This window comes from Paroedura picta, chromosome 14 (genome assembly GCF_049243985.1).
Source record: "Paroedura picta isolate Pp20150507F chromosome 14, Ppicta_v3.0, whole genome shotgun sequence".
Lineage (NCBI taxonomy): Eukaryota > Metazoa > Chordata > Lepidosauria > Squamata > Gekkonidae > Paroedura > Paroedura picta.
This window is the reverse complement of record NC_135382.1, coordinates 12,591,468-12,608,984: the sequence shown is the minus strand read 5'-3', so window position 1 is coordinate 12,608,984 and position 17,517 is coordinate 12,591,468. Positions and strand designations below refer to the sequence as shown.

The 17,517-nt window shown below is 46.5% G+C and overlaps 1 protein-coding gene across 1 annotated transcript in view; it reads left to right on the top strand.

Moving 5' to 3' along the window:
• The window catches only part of DIAPH1 (diaphanous related formin 1), a 112,962-nt gene that overhangs the window by 23,673 nt on the left and 71,772 nt on the right, over window positions 1-17,517 (top strand). The window contains exons 2-8 of the mRNA XM_077310851.1: window positions 4,158-4,184; window positions 5,801-5,959; window positions 6,611-6,712; window positions 14,011-14,141; window positions 14,487-14,573; window positions 15,070-15,133; window positions 16,959-17,098. Of these exons, the coding sequence (XP_077166966.1) occupies window positions 4,158-4,184; window positions 5,801-5,959; window positions 6,611-6,712; window positions 14,011-14,141; window positions 14,487-14,573; window positions 15,070-15,133; window positions 16,959-17,098 (710 nt within the window). The remainder of the gene's footprint in view (window positions 1-4,157; window positions 4,185-5,800; window positions 5,960-6,610; window positions 6,713-14,010; window positions 14,142-14,486; window positions 14,574-15,069; window positions 15,134-16,958; window positions 17,099-17,517) is intronic.

Genomic DNA, 17,517 nt, shown 5'->3' with positions numbered 1-17,517 from the left:
TTTTCCCCTGCCAGTGCTCCCTGAAATTCCCAATTCTTCCTTTGGAAAACCTAGGAAGAAATTTCTTTTAAAAACGCTATCTAACACCCCCCTTCCTCTGGATTTTCCCATTTCCCCCTTCATCTTAACATCTCTAGACTTATGCTGTTGGTAATCTAACCCAGGGGTCATCAACCCCCGGTCTGCGGCCTGGTGCCGGGCCGCGAAGGCCACGGTACCGGGCTGCCGGCAGCCGTGCCTGCCTCCCCCCCCCGCCCACAGTGAGAAGGAAGGAAAGAAGCAGGCGCAGCCGCCAGCACGCCGGCGACGCAAACATGCATGCACGCAGTCGCCACGCATGCGCTTTAGCGCCCCTTGGTGGCAAAAACGTGCCTGCGCGGCAACTGCGTGCATGCGCGTTAACGCCACCTGGTAGCGAAAACGCTCATGCATGGCAAGTGTGCGCGCGTTTGCGCAGTACCCGGGCCGTCGGCTCTCCCCTCACCCCGGAGGCAGTCCCTGACCTGACAAAGGTTGGGGACTGCTAATCTAACCCATTAAATGAATGTGTTTGTATTGGTTATTTCATTACTATGTTATCATAGAGGCATTTAGGAGCTGTACCTTTCGTTTACAGGTTGCAAATTGACTCTCATATGGTTGCCAAATAGTTGAGCTGTGTGGCTGTCTTAGTTCCTGCAAGTTAACCATGGTCATGGTCATGGTATTTGCAACTCACTGAATGCTATGGTGAGCCCAGGGTCACCCAGCTGGCTGCATGTGGAGGGGGAGCGGGGAATTAAACCCAGCTCGCCAGACTGGAAGTCAGTGCTCCTAACCACTACACCAAGCTGGTATAAGTTGAATAATAAATAAATAAATAAAAATATCTTTAACTTCAGATACATGGATTTCTGTGTCTTACAACAGAGCCGATTCTGGTGTGAAATGAGCCTTGCACAAACTGAATTGCCAAAAGACACTGCAATAAAATAATTGCTGAAAATAATAGGTGCCACAGTGACCCTCCAAGGCACTGCAGAGACCTGGAGCCTGGGATTTGTCAAACCTAGTAATCATAGCAGTTCACTAATCCAGTCTTTTGCAAATGTATGCTGATGTTTGCCCTTGACACAGAGAAACATGGCCTGCAGTGAGCATAATGCAAACGGGGGTATATGGCAGTTAAGAATGCCAGTCACTTTGAAGTGAAAATTAACTCGGCATCTCTGTTTTCATTCTTAATAATTAAACTCCTTAGCCATTTGTCTGAATTGCAGGCAACATGTGTGTTTCCCCAAATCTGTGGGGCAAGCAAGTATATGGTTATATGGGAGGCAGGGCAACCCTTTAAAAAGCTCTGTATTTAGTTTGAGAGTCCTTTTTAGGCCAGTGGGACAGGTTATATTGTGGCGATGGGCTGGTGCATCCTCACCAAGAGGCCTCACCAAGAGGGTGAATCACACTTCATTGGCATAGCTTGCCAGGTCAGTTGTTCACACTGCCTTGTGACTCATAGGGAATGGGTGGCTAGTTTTTGAATAGTTGCATGGCCAAGGTTGTTGTAGGTACAAGGGAACTGGTATAAGGTTGGTAGGTCCTTCTGGGAACTACTTTTGTTATGTCGTACAACGTTCACTGAAGACTTTGAGCAACTAGGAATGTAGATCAAAATATCTCCGTCCAGTGACCTAGGTTCAGCTTTCTCTGTGTTCAAGGAAGGGATTGGCCAGCTGTTCCTGCAGGTGGCCAGTAGGGAAGCCTTAATAACCTAGGACAGTGATACGAAATCCTCAGTAGAGGTAGTATCCCCATTGCTTGGTTGCAGTGCACTGCGTATGCAGTCACTCCAGTACAAAGAGACATGTAATGGTATGGCCCTTTCAGAAGTTTTCAATTATATTACTGAGAAAATAACTGATGCGTGCTGTTAGTGTTGGTGACCTGGGCCTCCATAGATAATGTGGAGTCCAGAGGCACAATCAGGCTCTTGACGGCGTCCTGACTTGTTAGTTGAATCCCATCAAGGGCCAGGAGCTGTAGTGCTCTATCTGGGCAAGCTGCCCTGCCACCAGGACCTTGTTCTTAGTTGGATTTAACTTCAGTCAATGGATGTCACGTTTACCAGTTGCAGCCTGAAATGGTGCCACTTATTTGACCATGCCAGGGCATAGTTAAGGTTTAAAGTGGATCGATAAAAGACCTAGAAGTATGTACCCCTTGTATGTAACAGCTGTGGATCGAAAAGCCCCTACAGGGCTAGGATATAGATTTCAGCACATTCAGGGGGAAACCTTTACTTTTGCAGAAAAATTCAAATTGCTAAAAGGCAAAATTGTCTCCAACATAAAAAATGAGATCTGTGCATGCATCACAAAAATAAAAACAGAAAGGGGTGTAGCAGATGAGTTTCTGAAACAAAACAGAATGCTACATGAAACCTTAGTGTGGCCATCACCCATTACCCAGGAGGGAATAAAACAAAATCAGAGTCCAGTGGCACCTTTAAGACTAACAAAATCAGAGTCCAGTGGCACCTTTAAGACTAACAAAAATTTATTCAAGGCATGAGCTTTCGAGTGCAAGCACCTAGAAGGGAAGTTAGAGCTGGCTTCAGCTTGCCTTTGCTGTCCGCTTGCATCCACGCTAAAGAACCAGGAAGATAAATGAGGGGAGGGGAGACCATCGGAATGCAGAAAGGTGGGGAGGGGAGGGAATGCTGAGCTGAACGGTGGGTGGGAGGGAAAACTGATCTGAGAGGGGAAAGCGGGGCCTTGTTGGAGCTGGTGTGGAGAGGTAGTCTCCCCCCCCCCCCACAGATATATCTCTTGTTTCGTTTTAATTTTCATCCCGTTTCTCCTCCAGATGCTCATCATGTGTGTTATCAGGTTTCTTGCCCACAAGCAGATAAACATCAACAAAACACATGAGAACTACATGAAAAGCAGCCATGCTCACAATCAACAGCAATTTTAAACGTTTTTTAAAAAGTCAAAATTGTTAAGCAAGCTTGTTGAAATCATTTCAAAATCAACAGTACCTATTAAAAATAAACTGGGAGGACAAGAATACAAAATCCATAGCAGTCAGACATATCCCCTAAATTGGGCAAATGCCCATCTCCGTACCTGGCCCTTAGAGCTTTACAAACTGGGCAACGGGGAGAAAGACCTCTGATGCCCAGAGAAGCTGGCTCATGCACTGTCACCATTTGGGTGGTGGCTGAGAAATGAGGGTGTGCCTGCTGTTAGGAACGCTGAGCTGGTAGGTGCTGCTACGTGAACCTTGTTGTCAACTGAAGGATTCGTCTCCAAGAGCTTTCTCCAATACGTTCTGCCATGCGCCCCCCTCCACCATTTCTTCTAGGGGTCCCCATCCTTTTTCAGACTGCAGGCACCTTTGGAAGTCTAACACAAAGTGGTGGGTCAACCACAGAATAGCCACAAGGGATGAGACAGCCCACAAAACGTCAGGGCCGTGCTTACCTCTAATAGCAGCTCTTCAGCATTTCAGGCAGAAGCTCAGTTTTACAGAACGAACATAACCATATTGCTTAAAAATGTTTTCTTGCGTACACTTTAATCACAGAGTGAATATCATGGTGCACAAAAATATCTGCAATCAGATCTCTAGTGGCCAATCAGGTGAAAGCCCCACCTCCCACTTTCTAAAAAAGGTTGGTGGGTGATGGGAAAGGGGTTAGCGAGGGCCATGGTACCCACATTGGTTTACTTCCTTGCCAGTCTCAATGTGAATTGTTTCTCGGTGAACTCTCCCACATTGAGCATGCTGAAAAAGGAGGGTGTCATTCAGGGCCTTTCTTCTATGTGGGTCTCCATGGCTAAGCTTGTGCACCTGCCCTAGGTAGAGTTCTAGCTCTCAAAACACCCTTTGCACCTGCCACCCAAAATGCATCTATGAAAACTTGAATTAATGAACCTTCAGGGCCCAAGCCTTCTGCTGGCTCCTGTTGGGACTGCTGCCTGGTGGAAAAGCTGCTTTGGGTCTCAATTCCTGCATCAGATCGCATTTGTATAGGTGTAGCATTGGGAGGTGTTGATTCATCTGTTTTTCAAGGGGGCGTCTAGTAGTACCCGCTTTTGATTTCTCTTTCCGGTTTTGGATTTTTTCCCTGTAATTGATTTGCCTCTCCTGTCTCCTTTCCCCCCCAATTACAGAACCTGAAGAGGGTGATGGCAGATGAGGTAAGGACAATTCTTAGTTTATTTACTCTGGCTTCGTCTTTCCTCGCCATGAGTACTTTGTGCCATCTCCTCTGGCCTGTATTGCTTGCCTCCAGACTGAACTGCTCCTGCCTCTCTGCTGTGAACAAGCTGCCTTGTACCAAATTATTTGCGGGGGGGGGGGGGCAGTTGCTTCTCTGGGCCATATAGCCAGGTGTGGCTTAAGGATGCAAGGGGGCCCTAGCAGAGCACAACTGGCACTGTTACATGTGCTGCTGCCGGCCTCTCTCCCAGGGATAGTTGGAACTTTGGGAGCAGATAGCTTCACTGTGCTGAAAACATTTCTCAAACCTAGGTGGGATGGGCAGGTGCAATGCCCCAATATCTAAGAGGGCTTATGCGGTGTGTAGTCCTCATGCATGCCCAAAGAGCGATGCACATGCTATGTTACTAGCAGTGCATGCTTGTCACTTTTTTTTTTTTAGTTCACAAGTTGCATATGAAACCCCCCTAATGATCACAGTGTGAAGACCCCCTAACTGAACAGGACTTCAGGCCCCCTGGAACCACAGGGCCTATGGCATGTGCTATATGTGCTACCATGATAAACTGCTTCTGCATGTGGTCACCTCCGCCTTCCTCCTTTGTGCTTCCATTGGCTATACTGACAGTCGATCATCTTTCTGAGAAGGCTGGTTTTTGTATGGTCATGTTTCTTCCTTGTTCTGGTGCTTCCTCTGGATCGAACATTCTAGAGCCCTGCTGATTCCTTGGGAAGCTTTGTACCCCTGAAACTGGCTATTGTTCCTGGCCCTCCTAGGAAAGGAGTGACATGTGAGAGTTAGCCCTCACTGTAAGAGAAGAAGAGCTGTTTTGTTTTATGCCCTGCTTTTCACACCCCAAAGGAATCGTAAAGTGGCTTATAAACCCCTTTCCCTTCTCCCCACAACAGGCACCCTATGAGGCAGGTGGGGCTGAGAGCTCTGAGGGAACTGCACTGTGTGAACAGTTCTAAGATCATCCAGATGGCTGCATGGAGAGCCAGCTTGGTGTAGTGGTTAGGAGCGCGGACTTCTAATCTGGCAAGCCGGGTTTGATTCCCTGCTCTTATCCCACATGCAATCAGCTGGGAGAGCCCTAATATCAGGGCTCTCTCAGCCTCACCCACCTCGCATGGTGTCTGTTGTGGGGAGAGGAAAGGGAAGGCGAATGTAAGCCACTTTGAGACTCCTTCGGGTAGAGAAAAGCAGCATATAAGAACCAACTCTTCTTCTTCTGCATCTGAAGGAGGAATCGGGAATCAAACCCAGCTCTCCAGATTAGAGTGCTTTTTAACCACTGCAACACTCTGGCTGTAGGTATCACAAGTGACGAGGGTCATCACCCACTGCTTGCAGAGCCTGCCCAACCTGCCTCTTTGCCTGTGCATTCCCCAAACTTTTGTAAGTGGCTCAGGAGTCCACTTTTCACAGACTCTACCATTATGACTTTTCCCCTTCTCCCTCCATGCATTTCCATTGCAGCCAAATAAACTTTGACTAGTGTGCACAGCATGGAGTCATTCACAGAACTGGGGATGGAGAGATGAATTGAAGCTAAGTGTATTATTGTTTTTTAATTTCCTTTTTCGTGCTCAGCTGGAGAGATTGACTAGCATGAGGATAAAGAAGGAGAAAGAAAAGCCAAACGTGGCTCATAGGAATTCCTCTTCTACCTACTCAGAAGTTTCTGGTGCAGGTCAGATGCTGCAGGATATCTCAGATGAGAATGTGCTGACCCTCTTTGAACAGATGCTGGTAAGTTTCTGCTCCTGATTGAGAGAGAGAGAGAGAGAGAGAAGGGGGGGCTGTGGCTGGCGCACACTGGAAGATAGGGCATCAGTGCTTGTCTTTCCAAGCTGTGAGAGGGCTTGTCACGATGTATTTTTGAGACCTCTGAGATGTGGGGCCATGAAGAGTTGGGAACTGGCAGGACCAGAGCAGAGCTTCCCAGCTGCCCCCCTTAAAGGGGCCAGGAGGTTTTCCAGCCCAGAGCCCAAAGCGGTGCAGTCTTTGCTAGAGAAAACCATGTCCTTTTAGCCTGTGGTTTGTCTACAAGCAATATCATGTTTTATTTAATGGGCCTCAGGGTCTCAGTTGAATTCAGGCTAGGGTTGTGTGTCCCCCTCCTCAACAATCAAACAAACCCTAAATGTGGGGTCCAATTGGAGGCGAGGGAGAGGGTGAATCATGTAGAACATGTAGAAGCATGACAAAAATTGCATCCAATAGCACCTTTAAGACTATTGGACTCAGTTTTTGTTGTGTTACTTCAGACCAACATTGCCACCCACTCAAATCTATGTAGAAGCATGTTCCCGCCTTCAGATTTTGAAATGTGTTGCATTTGCCTAAATGATGAGACTCTTCTTGGGTGAACCAAATGTTTTCTCTGGCTTTCTTCTGTAGCTGGATATGAATCTGAACGAAGAGAAGCAGCAGCCTCTAAGGGAGAAGGACATCGGCATCAAGAGAGAGATGGTCTCCCAGTACCTTGCTACTTCCAAAGCTGTGAGTTGCTATGGTCTACAGCGGTGGTTCTCAACCTGGGAGTCGGGACCCCTTTGGAGTTGAATGACCCTTTCACAGGGGTCGGGGCAGGGCAAGCAGCTTGGCGGGGGGGGGGGGTGCATCCACACAACAGCCTTGCAGGGTAGATAAAGATAAGAGTGTTCATCTGTCCGGAGCAGTGGAAAAGAGCGAGATCAGCATGATGGGACAGGAGACTGAACTGAGAAACCCCAGGGAAAAAAAAACAATTTATATACAATCATGGACAATGGATCTTCACGCCATGGGTCAGTTTTGGTTTAATTTCTGTGAAAGAACGCTTGAATAATTTTATGGTTGGGGTCCACCACAACATGAGGAAACTGTATTAAAGGGTTGCGATATTAGAAAGGTTGAGAACCACTTGTCTGCAGTCTACAAACTGAGGCTGGCTGGCTTGATCCACTTCTAGGGCTTCGCCTCCTTCTCTTTGGACAGCAGCCACCTTGCTGCAGCATTTAAATAGTTAATGGCAGTTTCAGAAGGCTCAGGTTTCAAAGACTCACAGCTCAAGAGGCGGGTGCTCAAAGGCTGGGAGAAGTTGTTTTTTTTTTAAGTCATTTTTGGTGTGTATCTGGAGTCACGTGCGCCATTGCCTTGTGTGGCTTTTGGACACTTCAGCTGGCCTTTCTCTTCAGCGGGGGGGGGGGGGGGGGCAAAGCAGCTCACCTTGTTCTCTTTTCATTCGTTTTATTCTCATAGCTGTCCTGCATAAAAGTCCTTGCCTCTCCCTCTAGTCCAGTGTACTGTAAAACCTTAGGGAAAGTCAAAAGCGAGCCAGGGAGTTTTGTCAAGCAGAGCGTTTTGTCAAGCAGTTCACAACACACGTGGTAAAATTCACAATGATGGTCATGGAACAATTCACTCCCAGTTATTAACATTATTACAATTGTAAATTACATGTGACAAATTCAAGCACGCATGATCAGACGACATTCCTTTCTGGAGCTTGATGCCCTTCTCAGAGGTCGGGCAGGATAATGTGCCCAGTAAGATGTTTCTGTGGCAGTTTGATGTTTTTGCACTTATATTGCTCAGGAGAGTGTTCCACCCGGCCGGAGCCGGCGCTGAAAAGGACCTGGCTCTGGTTGAGGCCAGCTTTACCTCTCTGCAGAGTATTACAAAACACAGCTTCCCAACTAGGAAAATGGATATGTGATATAAGAGTACCACAGCATCCAGGCTGTATACATGTTTTTTCCGATGCTCCTTCCTTTATGCCAAAACTGCTTCCCTCATCATAAAATAATGCCATATAATAAAAAATTCTGCCTTGTGGATTAAAGCAGTAAAGTCAACATCAGTCCTGGGGGGAAAAAGTAAGTTCAAAAGCACCTGCCATAAACATTATGTTTATACTTTGTACTTTTAAAATGGCACTTGAAATTCAAGATCTTACAGATTTAAAAACAAAAAAACAAAAACAAATTAGTAATGTTGCTTGCCTAAGCTTTTATGGGGAGCTGATTGCATAAGGCAAGTGCAATCACTTAAAAGGCCCAGTTTCTTATAAATTTGTCTTGACCTGATCTTAGGAGGAACAGAGACTTGGAAACAGGTGATCCTTACCTGTTGGGCTGCAGGCCATTGATGTCTTTAAAGGTGAATGCCAACACCACTGAATTACGCTCAGCAGTAGTTTGGTAGTTGTAACATTGATTATGAAGTCAGTAAATTCGTAAATCTGTTTGATTCTGCAGTTGTTAACATTCAGAGCAATGCTTGTTTATTTACTTCCTTCCTTTTACCTTGCCTTTCTCTCCAATGGAGACCCAAAGAGGTTTACATCATTCTTGCCTTCATTTTACTCTCTCAAGATCACTAAAAGATAGGATAGGCCAAGAGGATGTGATTTCCCCATGCTCACCCCGCAATATTCCATGTCAGAGTAGTGCTTTGAACTTGAGTCTCCCAGATCCTACTTGTTACTGTTATCACTGTACCACATCCAGCAAGCTCCTATTTATCTGAGGCTCTAAAACAGCCTTTCTCAACTTTTTTATACCTGAGAAACCCCCAAAACATTCTTCAGGCTTCAAGAAAGCCCAGAAGTGCATGATAGTGCAGAATATGGTTGGGAAGATGGTTGTACATGCTGGGGACCCCCTCCCCTTCCCATGCCCATCATTGGAGAAGGGCAGAGTCGGCATGACTATATATGATCATATCCTTATCCATGGTTCCTCTATATATTTGTGAAACAGCCTGGGGGGTGGGACATGTCTGGCTGTCCAAGTTGGAAAAGGGCCCATCAGGGTACAGCCAGCAAAGCTTTTGCTGCACCCTGATTGGCCCTGCCCCTGCAGCTCCCGCCCTCCATCCCTGGACTCTAGCCTCTTTGCTCTCAGATGCACCTCAGTGCCTGGAGCCAGCAGCAGGTAAGGGGAGAGGGCCCGGGGCAAAAGATCGTGACGGAGGGCTTGCTAACGAGGGCCTCTTGGCCTGCTAGGCTGGGCCTGCTAATGAGTGCCTGCTGGAAGCCTGCTAAGGAGCTCTGTCCCATGCCTGCTAAGGAGTTGGCCAGCCCCTGCCCGCCCCATTTGATCCTGCTGTGAACTGCAGCCCAAAGCCACCTTAAGCTGCCTGGCCGGGGGCCAAAGGAGGGGGCCCTTTCAAGGCCCGTTCTTAGGAACGGGCTTTGAAGCTAGTCACCCAATAAACGTTTAACAAATTTTATAAAAATATATAAACATTTAATTCACTCCCACCCATTTGGGAAATCCTTCCAGGGCAGTCAAGGAACGCCAGGGTTTTACAAAACCCTGGTTGAGAAAGCCTGCCCTAAACACTGGAAGAATGGAGCATGTGGCTCTGTATTTTTGCACAAATGGTGTACCTAGGAAGGCTTCCAGGGTTTAGTGGCACTGGTGCCAGGGCCTGAGATCCATGCAATGCTAGAGAGTATCAGCCAGCCCCACCATGCTGTGCTTTCTGCAGGAATTCATTCTCCTCTTTTGCTAATGATGTCTTAACTTTTAAAGGTTCTTTTGAGACACTTGGCTTCTGTGTAGGGAGCGTCATGCTGTGAGATCACAGTGAGTGCCCCATAAGACCACTTAAAATCATAGTTTTGGGCTTTGTGAACTTTATTTACTTAAAGCACTTCCATCTTGCTTCTCTCCATATCACATGGACTCAAACTCAACAAATAGTCAGAGCTACAGGTATGCATCCTCCACTCTCCAGGCCCTTGTCGATTCAACTTGGTCACCTCTCAAAATGTTGCACGGCATAGGAGTGTGGACTGGTTATGCAGAACTGCGTTAGAAGGGGAGAAGACAGCTATTAATAAGCGCTTTGATTACTAAACTTTGAGATTGCAGAACTGTGTCTTTCCCCAGTTTTGAAATGTATCCTGTAATATAAGCAGGTAAGATATATGTGTGGGTATTGTGTAATCTCTGCTGAGTTCTGCGTGTAGGCCCAGGATACCCTTTCACCTGTTCACAGTCTTGGCATTCATAGCAGGGATTATCTATCGCTCAGATTTCTTTAGACCAGGGGTAGTCAAACTGCGGCCCTCCAGATGTCCATGGACTACAATTCCCAGGAGCCCCTGCCAGCGAACGCTGGCAGGGGGCTCCTGGGAATTGTAGTCCATGGACATCTGGAGGGCTGCAGTTTGACTACCCCTGCTTTAGACCTTCCCAAAGAACTTACTTTTTTGTAGTGAAAGGCGATGGGGCTCAAGAAAATCAGGCTGTAATGCCTCCGTAGCCTTTAGTCCTCATCACAGATTTTGGCAGAGGGGAGGGCTGGGTCATGACAATATCTGTACTTTGACGAGTAAGATATACGAGTAAGACATTTGATGAGTAAGACGTGGTGCAGTGGTTAAGACCGGAAGCTTCTTACCTGGTGAGCCAGGTTTGATTCCCTGCTCCTCCACATGGAGCCAGTTTGGTGACCTTGGGCTAGTCACAGTCTTGATAGAGCTGTTCTCACAGAACATTAATGCCAGGGTTCTCCACCCCACCTACCTCACAGGGCGGGAAGAGGAAGGGAAGGTTCCTTGAGACTCCATTTGGGAGTGAGAAGCGAGGTATAAAAACCAACTCTTCTTCTTCATTCACAAACCAAAGTAACAGGAAAGGCAAACACTCTATGAATTTAACTCTGCCCTTCCTCATGGCCCCACCTACTCCTGAAGCAAATTTCCTATTGCAAAAATCAGAATGCAATTTAAAAAACCAGCAGTACATCTCACTCAGATTTTTCTGCCCACTGCTGACATTAAAGAGGAGAGGAAGCAGGCAAGAAAGGAGGCTGCTACAGAGCAGGGCAGTTAAGAAAGAAGAATAAACTTGATCAGGGCAAGGATTAGCTGAGCCCAAAGCAGTCTTGCACTTTCCACAAAGCAAGTTGGTGAGAAACTGCTTACATTTTTCCCTTTATGTCTCCATAAGCAACAGGAGTTGTTGTTTTTCTTCCCCCAATGAGAGCTGAGATTTCAGAAAGGGGGTTTGGGACATTTCTATATTCTGTCTGTGCTCTCCGCCTGCCCCTCCCCCATGCTTCCAGCTGTGGTCCCACTTCTGTTTGTTCCCTTAAGCCAGTTGTTTGTTTGTTTGTTTGTTTGTTTTACGGTTTAATATGTAGAAGTCCGTATGAGCCCGGCCTCCTACTCCTACAATGCAAGTAGGTGGGGCTGTGACCTCAATAGCAGCGTTAGAGGAACAGAGCAGGACACCCACAATTCCCTGTGAAAGCTTTGCTGGCGGAGAGCAACATAAGAACAAAGCAGCAGCTCTTTCTGAATTCCTTTCTTCCTAAGTTGCCAGGATGATGATAAACCATCCATTGCATTTTATTTGAGAGTCCTCTGCCAGGGGACATCCAAACCATACTCCGCTCTGCTAAGACCTCACTTGGAGTACTGTGTTCAGTTCTGGGCACCACCACTGAAGAAAGATGTAGAGAAACTGGAGCATGTTGAGAGGAGGGCTATGAAGATGGTGAGGGGCTTGGAGACCAAATCATATGAGGAAAGGTTGAGCTTGGTCTGTTTAGCCTGGAGAGAAGATAACTAAGAGGTGATGTGATAACCATCTTCAAGTACTTGGAGGGCTGCCACATAGAAGATGGAGCAGAGTTGTTTTCTGTGGCCCCGGAGGGTCCAACCAGATTGAAATTAATTGAAATTAATTCAAAAGGATTTTCGGCTTAACATCCAGAAGAAGTTCCTGATAGTTAGAGCAGTTCCTTAGTTGAACAGGCTTCCTCAGGAGATGGTGCGTTCTCCTTCTTTGGAAGTTTTAATGCTGATTTTATGAACTTAGGTAGATTTTGAGTGGGTGGGCAGGAAGGGATGTGCTGGTGTTTGTCTCTTGTGGCCCTTCCTTGCATACCCAGGAGATTGCTGATTGCCACTGTGGGATGGTAGCTGAATTTCCTTCAGGCCAGGCTGGATTCTGGAGATTTTTGGTGGGGGGATCCCTTGAGGTCACTGTGGGCGGGCAGGTAGTTGTGAGTCCCTGCATTGTGCAAGGAGTTGGACTAGATGACCCTGGAGGTCCCTTCCAACTCTACGATTCTGTGATGCTTACTCCAAGGCTTGTGAGCCTGAAGCTCTTTTGGCAATGCAGTTTCTCAGCTCCCTCCTTATGTTACAGGAAAGCCGGCGAGGCCATCGCTTTTCAGGTATTTGGTTGGGAACTGGTTCCTATATTGGACAAGCTACCACCAGAGAGACCAGAGGATAGGTACGGGTGGCAGTAGCCAAAAGGGTTTGTCCACACTCTTGATACGAGGGCAAGTCATGCAAGGCTGCAGACCCCCCCAACCCCCATTATATTGGCATGCAGGGAAATCTATATATTTTGCCCCTTGGAGCAACTACGCTTCGCTGGCCCAGCATAAGCATCTTTGCTGATTTGCTCACCTGTATACTCCCTGGCTTTTCAGCATCATATCCTTTGCGGCTTTACCTTGATAGAGAAAAGACAGTAAATTCCACCACCAACATTGCAAGGCCCCATCCCACCAAGAGCCATTTGACAGCCATGTACGTGTTAATCTCCCTCCTTCACAGCCAGCCTGCTTCTCTCCAGTCTCCTGCACCATCTTGCTAACTGCTGGAGATTGAGCCAAAACAAAACAAAACAAAAAAGAGGGGGAAGTGAAGGGCTTCTCTGACATAGGTGCTTGTTGAGATCTCTGCCAGTTGGCTCAGAGCAGGCTTGTTCCGCTGGGCTGTTAGTTGGCTCGGGAAAAACTTGTCCTCTTTAAGAGAAGCAAAACATTTATTTGATCTGTAGCAAGTACTGGGCATTGAGATTTACCTCCACATGCAATGGAAAACCTCACCTGCCTATATCCACATCTTGCACCTCTGTTAAAAGGACAGAATGTTTTTCTCCAGGTCAGTTGTCAAGTGTATTTGCAGCAAGAAGCCAGAATGCCTTCTTGTTGTCTTCTCAAGAGCAGCACTTTTGACTGGAGACTTCCCATCGTGCCACACTTGTACTGAGATGCCTCAAGACCATGGCGATTATGTATCAAGGTTCTGGTGATGGCAGCAATTCTGTGGGTGAAGTTGGTCAACACATGTGGCCACGTGATCTGGGGGAATGCTTACTCTTCAAAGCACAGCTCCTTGCTTACAGAAAGCAATGAGAGGAGATTCTATAACTACTCCTTCTCCTGCAGCGCTAGAGTTCACCAAGAAATAAACTTTTTAGCAAATGAAGGGATTCATTTTGTCACAGCCAGCCTAATAAGGTACTCTGGAAAACTTGCACGTGTTTTGCGTCATAAGCCTGATGTGCAGGTTCTTCACTCCAGAAGGGCTGGCTTAAGATTCAGCGTTCATGAGACAGTAGGTAACCAAATGAAGAAAAAGCGTTGTATATCTATACCTGCAATAGTATTGTCTCGGTGTGGTAGATTGGGTGGGGATCAGGGCATGCAGTAGTCATGTGGTTCTTTTGGTTGATGGGACTAGCAGATGTTGCCCTCCATGAGCCTTGGAGTGAGTACCACTGCATACACAGTCTGGGTGATGCAGGACAGGATTACCTTCTTTCTAGGACAACAGTGAAGAACTTATCTGGGATAATTTTTGGACTTGACTTTACATGCATCACATTCAGAGAGAAGACTTCTGTTTATGAACCTTCATTCTGTAGAGTTTTTACTCTGTTACTTCCATCTAGCTAAAAATTAGCAGATGTCAAGATCTCAAAAGATCGATGGTGATCACCTTTTGGGGGACCAGGTGGCGAGCTGCTCTGACCACCACTGTTTTCTCTCTCCTGCAGGGAATGAGTCAGAAGGAGAGTTCCAAATCTCCCATCATGTATATCCAGGAGCTGAAATCCGGTCTCCGAGAGGCCCAGTTGCTCAACTGTTTGGAGTCTCTGCGGGTCTCTCTCAATAATAATCCTGTCAGGTAAAGAGCTGACTCCTTGGAAAGCTGCATTTGCTCAGCTATTGAGTGTGCATGTGCTTACACACATACACACGCGTGCACACAGGGAGCACAGAGAATGTAAAAATGGTGCAGGGGGAAGGTCTAGAGCAGGGGTAGTCAAATTGCGGCCCTCCAGATGTCCATGGACTGCAATTCCCAGGAGCCCCTGCCAGCGAATGCTGGCAGGGGGCTCCTGGGAATTGTAGTCCATGGACATCTGGAGGGCCGCAGTTTTGACTACCCCTGCTCTAGAGTGTGGCTGACAATAGTTAATGGGCAGGCTCCTTTCCACTTTGCTAAACGGTTCTTGTGCCATTCTTTCAGCTGGGTGCAAAATTTCGGAGTGGAGGGTCTGAATTGCTTGCTGGACATTCTGAAAAGTCTGCATGATGAGAAGGAAGAGGCATCCAGGTAAGGTGCTGAACTAAAAGGTCTACTTAGTAACAATAGGCCTCTTTTTCTCTGAAGAAGTATAGATTGTAAGCTTGTCCTTGTTAGGTTTTCGTGTACTTCATTAGTGGGTTGGTGTCCATGAACTGAATTTGCTTCGGGAAGGAATTCAAGATACGTGGTGCGAGGTTTTCATTTATTTATTTTAAACACTTAAAAGACACCTTCCTACATAAATGGGATTCTCAGGGCTTAATGGTGTGTTTGGTGTGGCTTTTGAGGAGGGGCTGGAAGAACATGTAAGAATGTGGATAAGTCAAATGATATCTACATAGATAGAAAAGTAGAACTTGTATTATGGTCTTATCCAAATGTCACCCCTTCCCCAGTAAGTTCTTATTGCATTTTCAACTGAGGATGGCTACTACGGCTACTGGGGGGCTTATGAGGGCATGGTGAGAAAGTGGTATTTCACGGTCCAGGAATACTCACCAGGTGGCATCCTCTCATTTCCTAGCCACTACGACACCCGGATCAAGCATGAGGTCATCAGATGCTTGAAGGCCTTCATGAACAATAAGGTGAGTCTCCATGTGTTTGTCCATTGCTGTCTCCTGTGTTTTTAGACTCAGCTGGCAAAATGTGAGGCATACTCGAGCACTGTGCAACAATTAAAAACAAATCAACCAATCTGCTCTGCAGAGTTTCAGAACAGTGGCTGGAAGGCAGTAGGTAGAGAAAAGGAAAATTAGGAGCCTAGGATGGTCACAGGAGAAAGCCGGCTGAGAACCTTCTTCTTTTGGGAGGAGAATGGAGGATATTGAAACCATATACTTATATTTACCTACCAGGGAGGAAGAGATGTGGGGTAAAAGGAAACAATAGTGATAGTCTGTGTTTCATAAGGAGATTGGTGTCGCTAGATTGGAGGGAGGCACTCTCTATTTGCCCTTCCCATTTGGGTGTAAGAGGGGCAAGGGAGTGGAAACCTTTGAGAGGGAGGAAAGATATCTTCACACTGGAAAAAGCAAGGTGCAGTCTGTAGAGAGGATAAAAGTGAATGGGAAACCTGATCAGGATGAGGAGCAGCATGACTGCCATGAGCAGCAAAACTGCAGAAAAGAAAAGGAGTGGTCAAGGAGCTGAAGCAGAACGCCCAAAAGGAAGAAACTCACTCTGGAGAGCAACCGGGAGGCCTAGTAGCATCCATACAGTGTTACGTTGAACATATAAAAACAGCAATTTCAACAGCAAAATATCAGAGATAATTTCGAGATCGAGATCATGTAGGTGACTAGAAAAGGGACATTCTGTCAATGGAACAAGGAAAGGAAGAAGTAAATGGGTACAGAAGGGGAAAAAGCAATTATGTTTTTAAAATTTCAGTTTAAGGAAATCAGAAGGCTTTCCTTAAAAGGAGGCAGAAAACAAAGCTGGACAATATTAGCCTGGAAGGAGCAAGATTAGAAACAGGACAATTGCAAACCATCAGTGAAAAATGATAGATAGTTCAAACCACAATAAATAATAATATATACAGGAAAGGGGAGGGGGAGAAAAGCTCAGTGTAGAACTCTGTGGAGCCCCCATGTTGAGACAAGATAATTTGTGAAACGTTAGGGGAAATCTTGGAGAAAATGGAGTAAAAAAAAAAAAGCCACCATAGACAGAAGTTTGTCCTGTTAGTCTGGTGTTATCAACAGGATCAGATACCTCCAAGTCAAAAAACAAAAACAAAAAACCCTGAGAAAAGAAAAAAAATGTTCCTAATACATCAGGGGAAGCTGGAATGGTGAGAGCCAAAGTAACTGAAAAGTCATAGTGAGAACGTAATGCAGGAGGCTGGGAGAGGACCGTGTCTCTGAGAAAGTTTTAAAAATTGAAGCGGGAGATGGAGGTATTGATTTGGAAGAATGACGCGATGATTATTATAGGAGAAGCTAGAAAATTAGAAGTGAAACAAGAAGAAGATAGAAGGGTTAAAAAAATTTGAGGAAGTAAAATTAGAATGGTACTTTTTACAGAAGTAAAATTAGAAAGAATACTAGAAATAACAGATAATAGAAAGAAGAGGGTGGGGGAAGAAATGGGAGGAGGATGGAGAAGAATGGGCAGAAGAACGAGCAATTGTTGGACAGTGGTCAGATGGGCCACCCATGAATAGCTCCCGCCTCTGAGATCCTTGTCTTACTGGGCATCTGCCTGTCCGTGGAGGCTTCAAGCTGACAGTGGCCTTTCCGCTCAGCGGGTGGTCTTTCTAGGTGGTCTCTTGAATTCTGCTGCTGTCTCTAGCTGTGAGCTTCCGTTCCCCCATCAGGCTATCCCAGTCTAGGCATGTGCTGTATGGATCTGTGCGGGACTGGCCAGTTCATCAACCCTGATATTGTTTGTGGGTTCTCCTTCCAGTTTGGAATTAAGACCATGCTTGAAACAGAGGAAGGCGTCCTGCTTTTGGCAAGAGCTGTAGACCCCAAAGTCCCTTCCATGATGACCGATGCTGTCAAGTTGCTTTCGGCCCTCTGCATCCTGCCTCATCACGAGGCCTTGTGAGTAACTGCGGGTTCCTTGGGGCATTATGATGTCTGCTGTACATTGGCAGGAGGGCAGGCAGCTCGACATTCGGGCCCCCTTCAGAATACGAAGACCCAAGCGTACTTCTGAATTTCATACACGTTGGGCTTTTCCCTTGTTCTTAACAGAAATGTCAAGAAATATCCAGATTCTCAAAACTTACCAAATCTCTTTACGTTCGTGACAACTCCTTCCCACTAGGTTGCCTCTGCTTACAGTTCAGTTCAGCTCATTTGTGATACAGAAAGAGAAATATACTGGAAAATAGAATGGGTGAAGCTGGGAATAAAACATAACCATACTCAACCAGCCTGAAAGCAAAACCCTGTAAAGGGGAGTCAGCAGGAGGCCGTGTGGGGAGTCAGAGAGGCCTCTGCACATTCTCAGTTAGTTC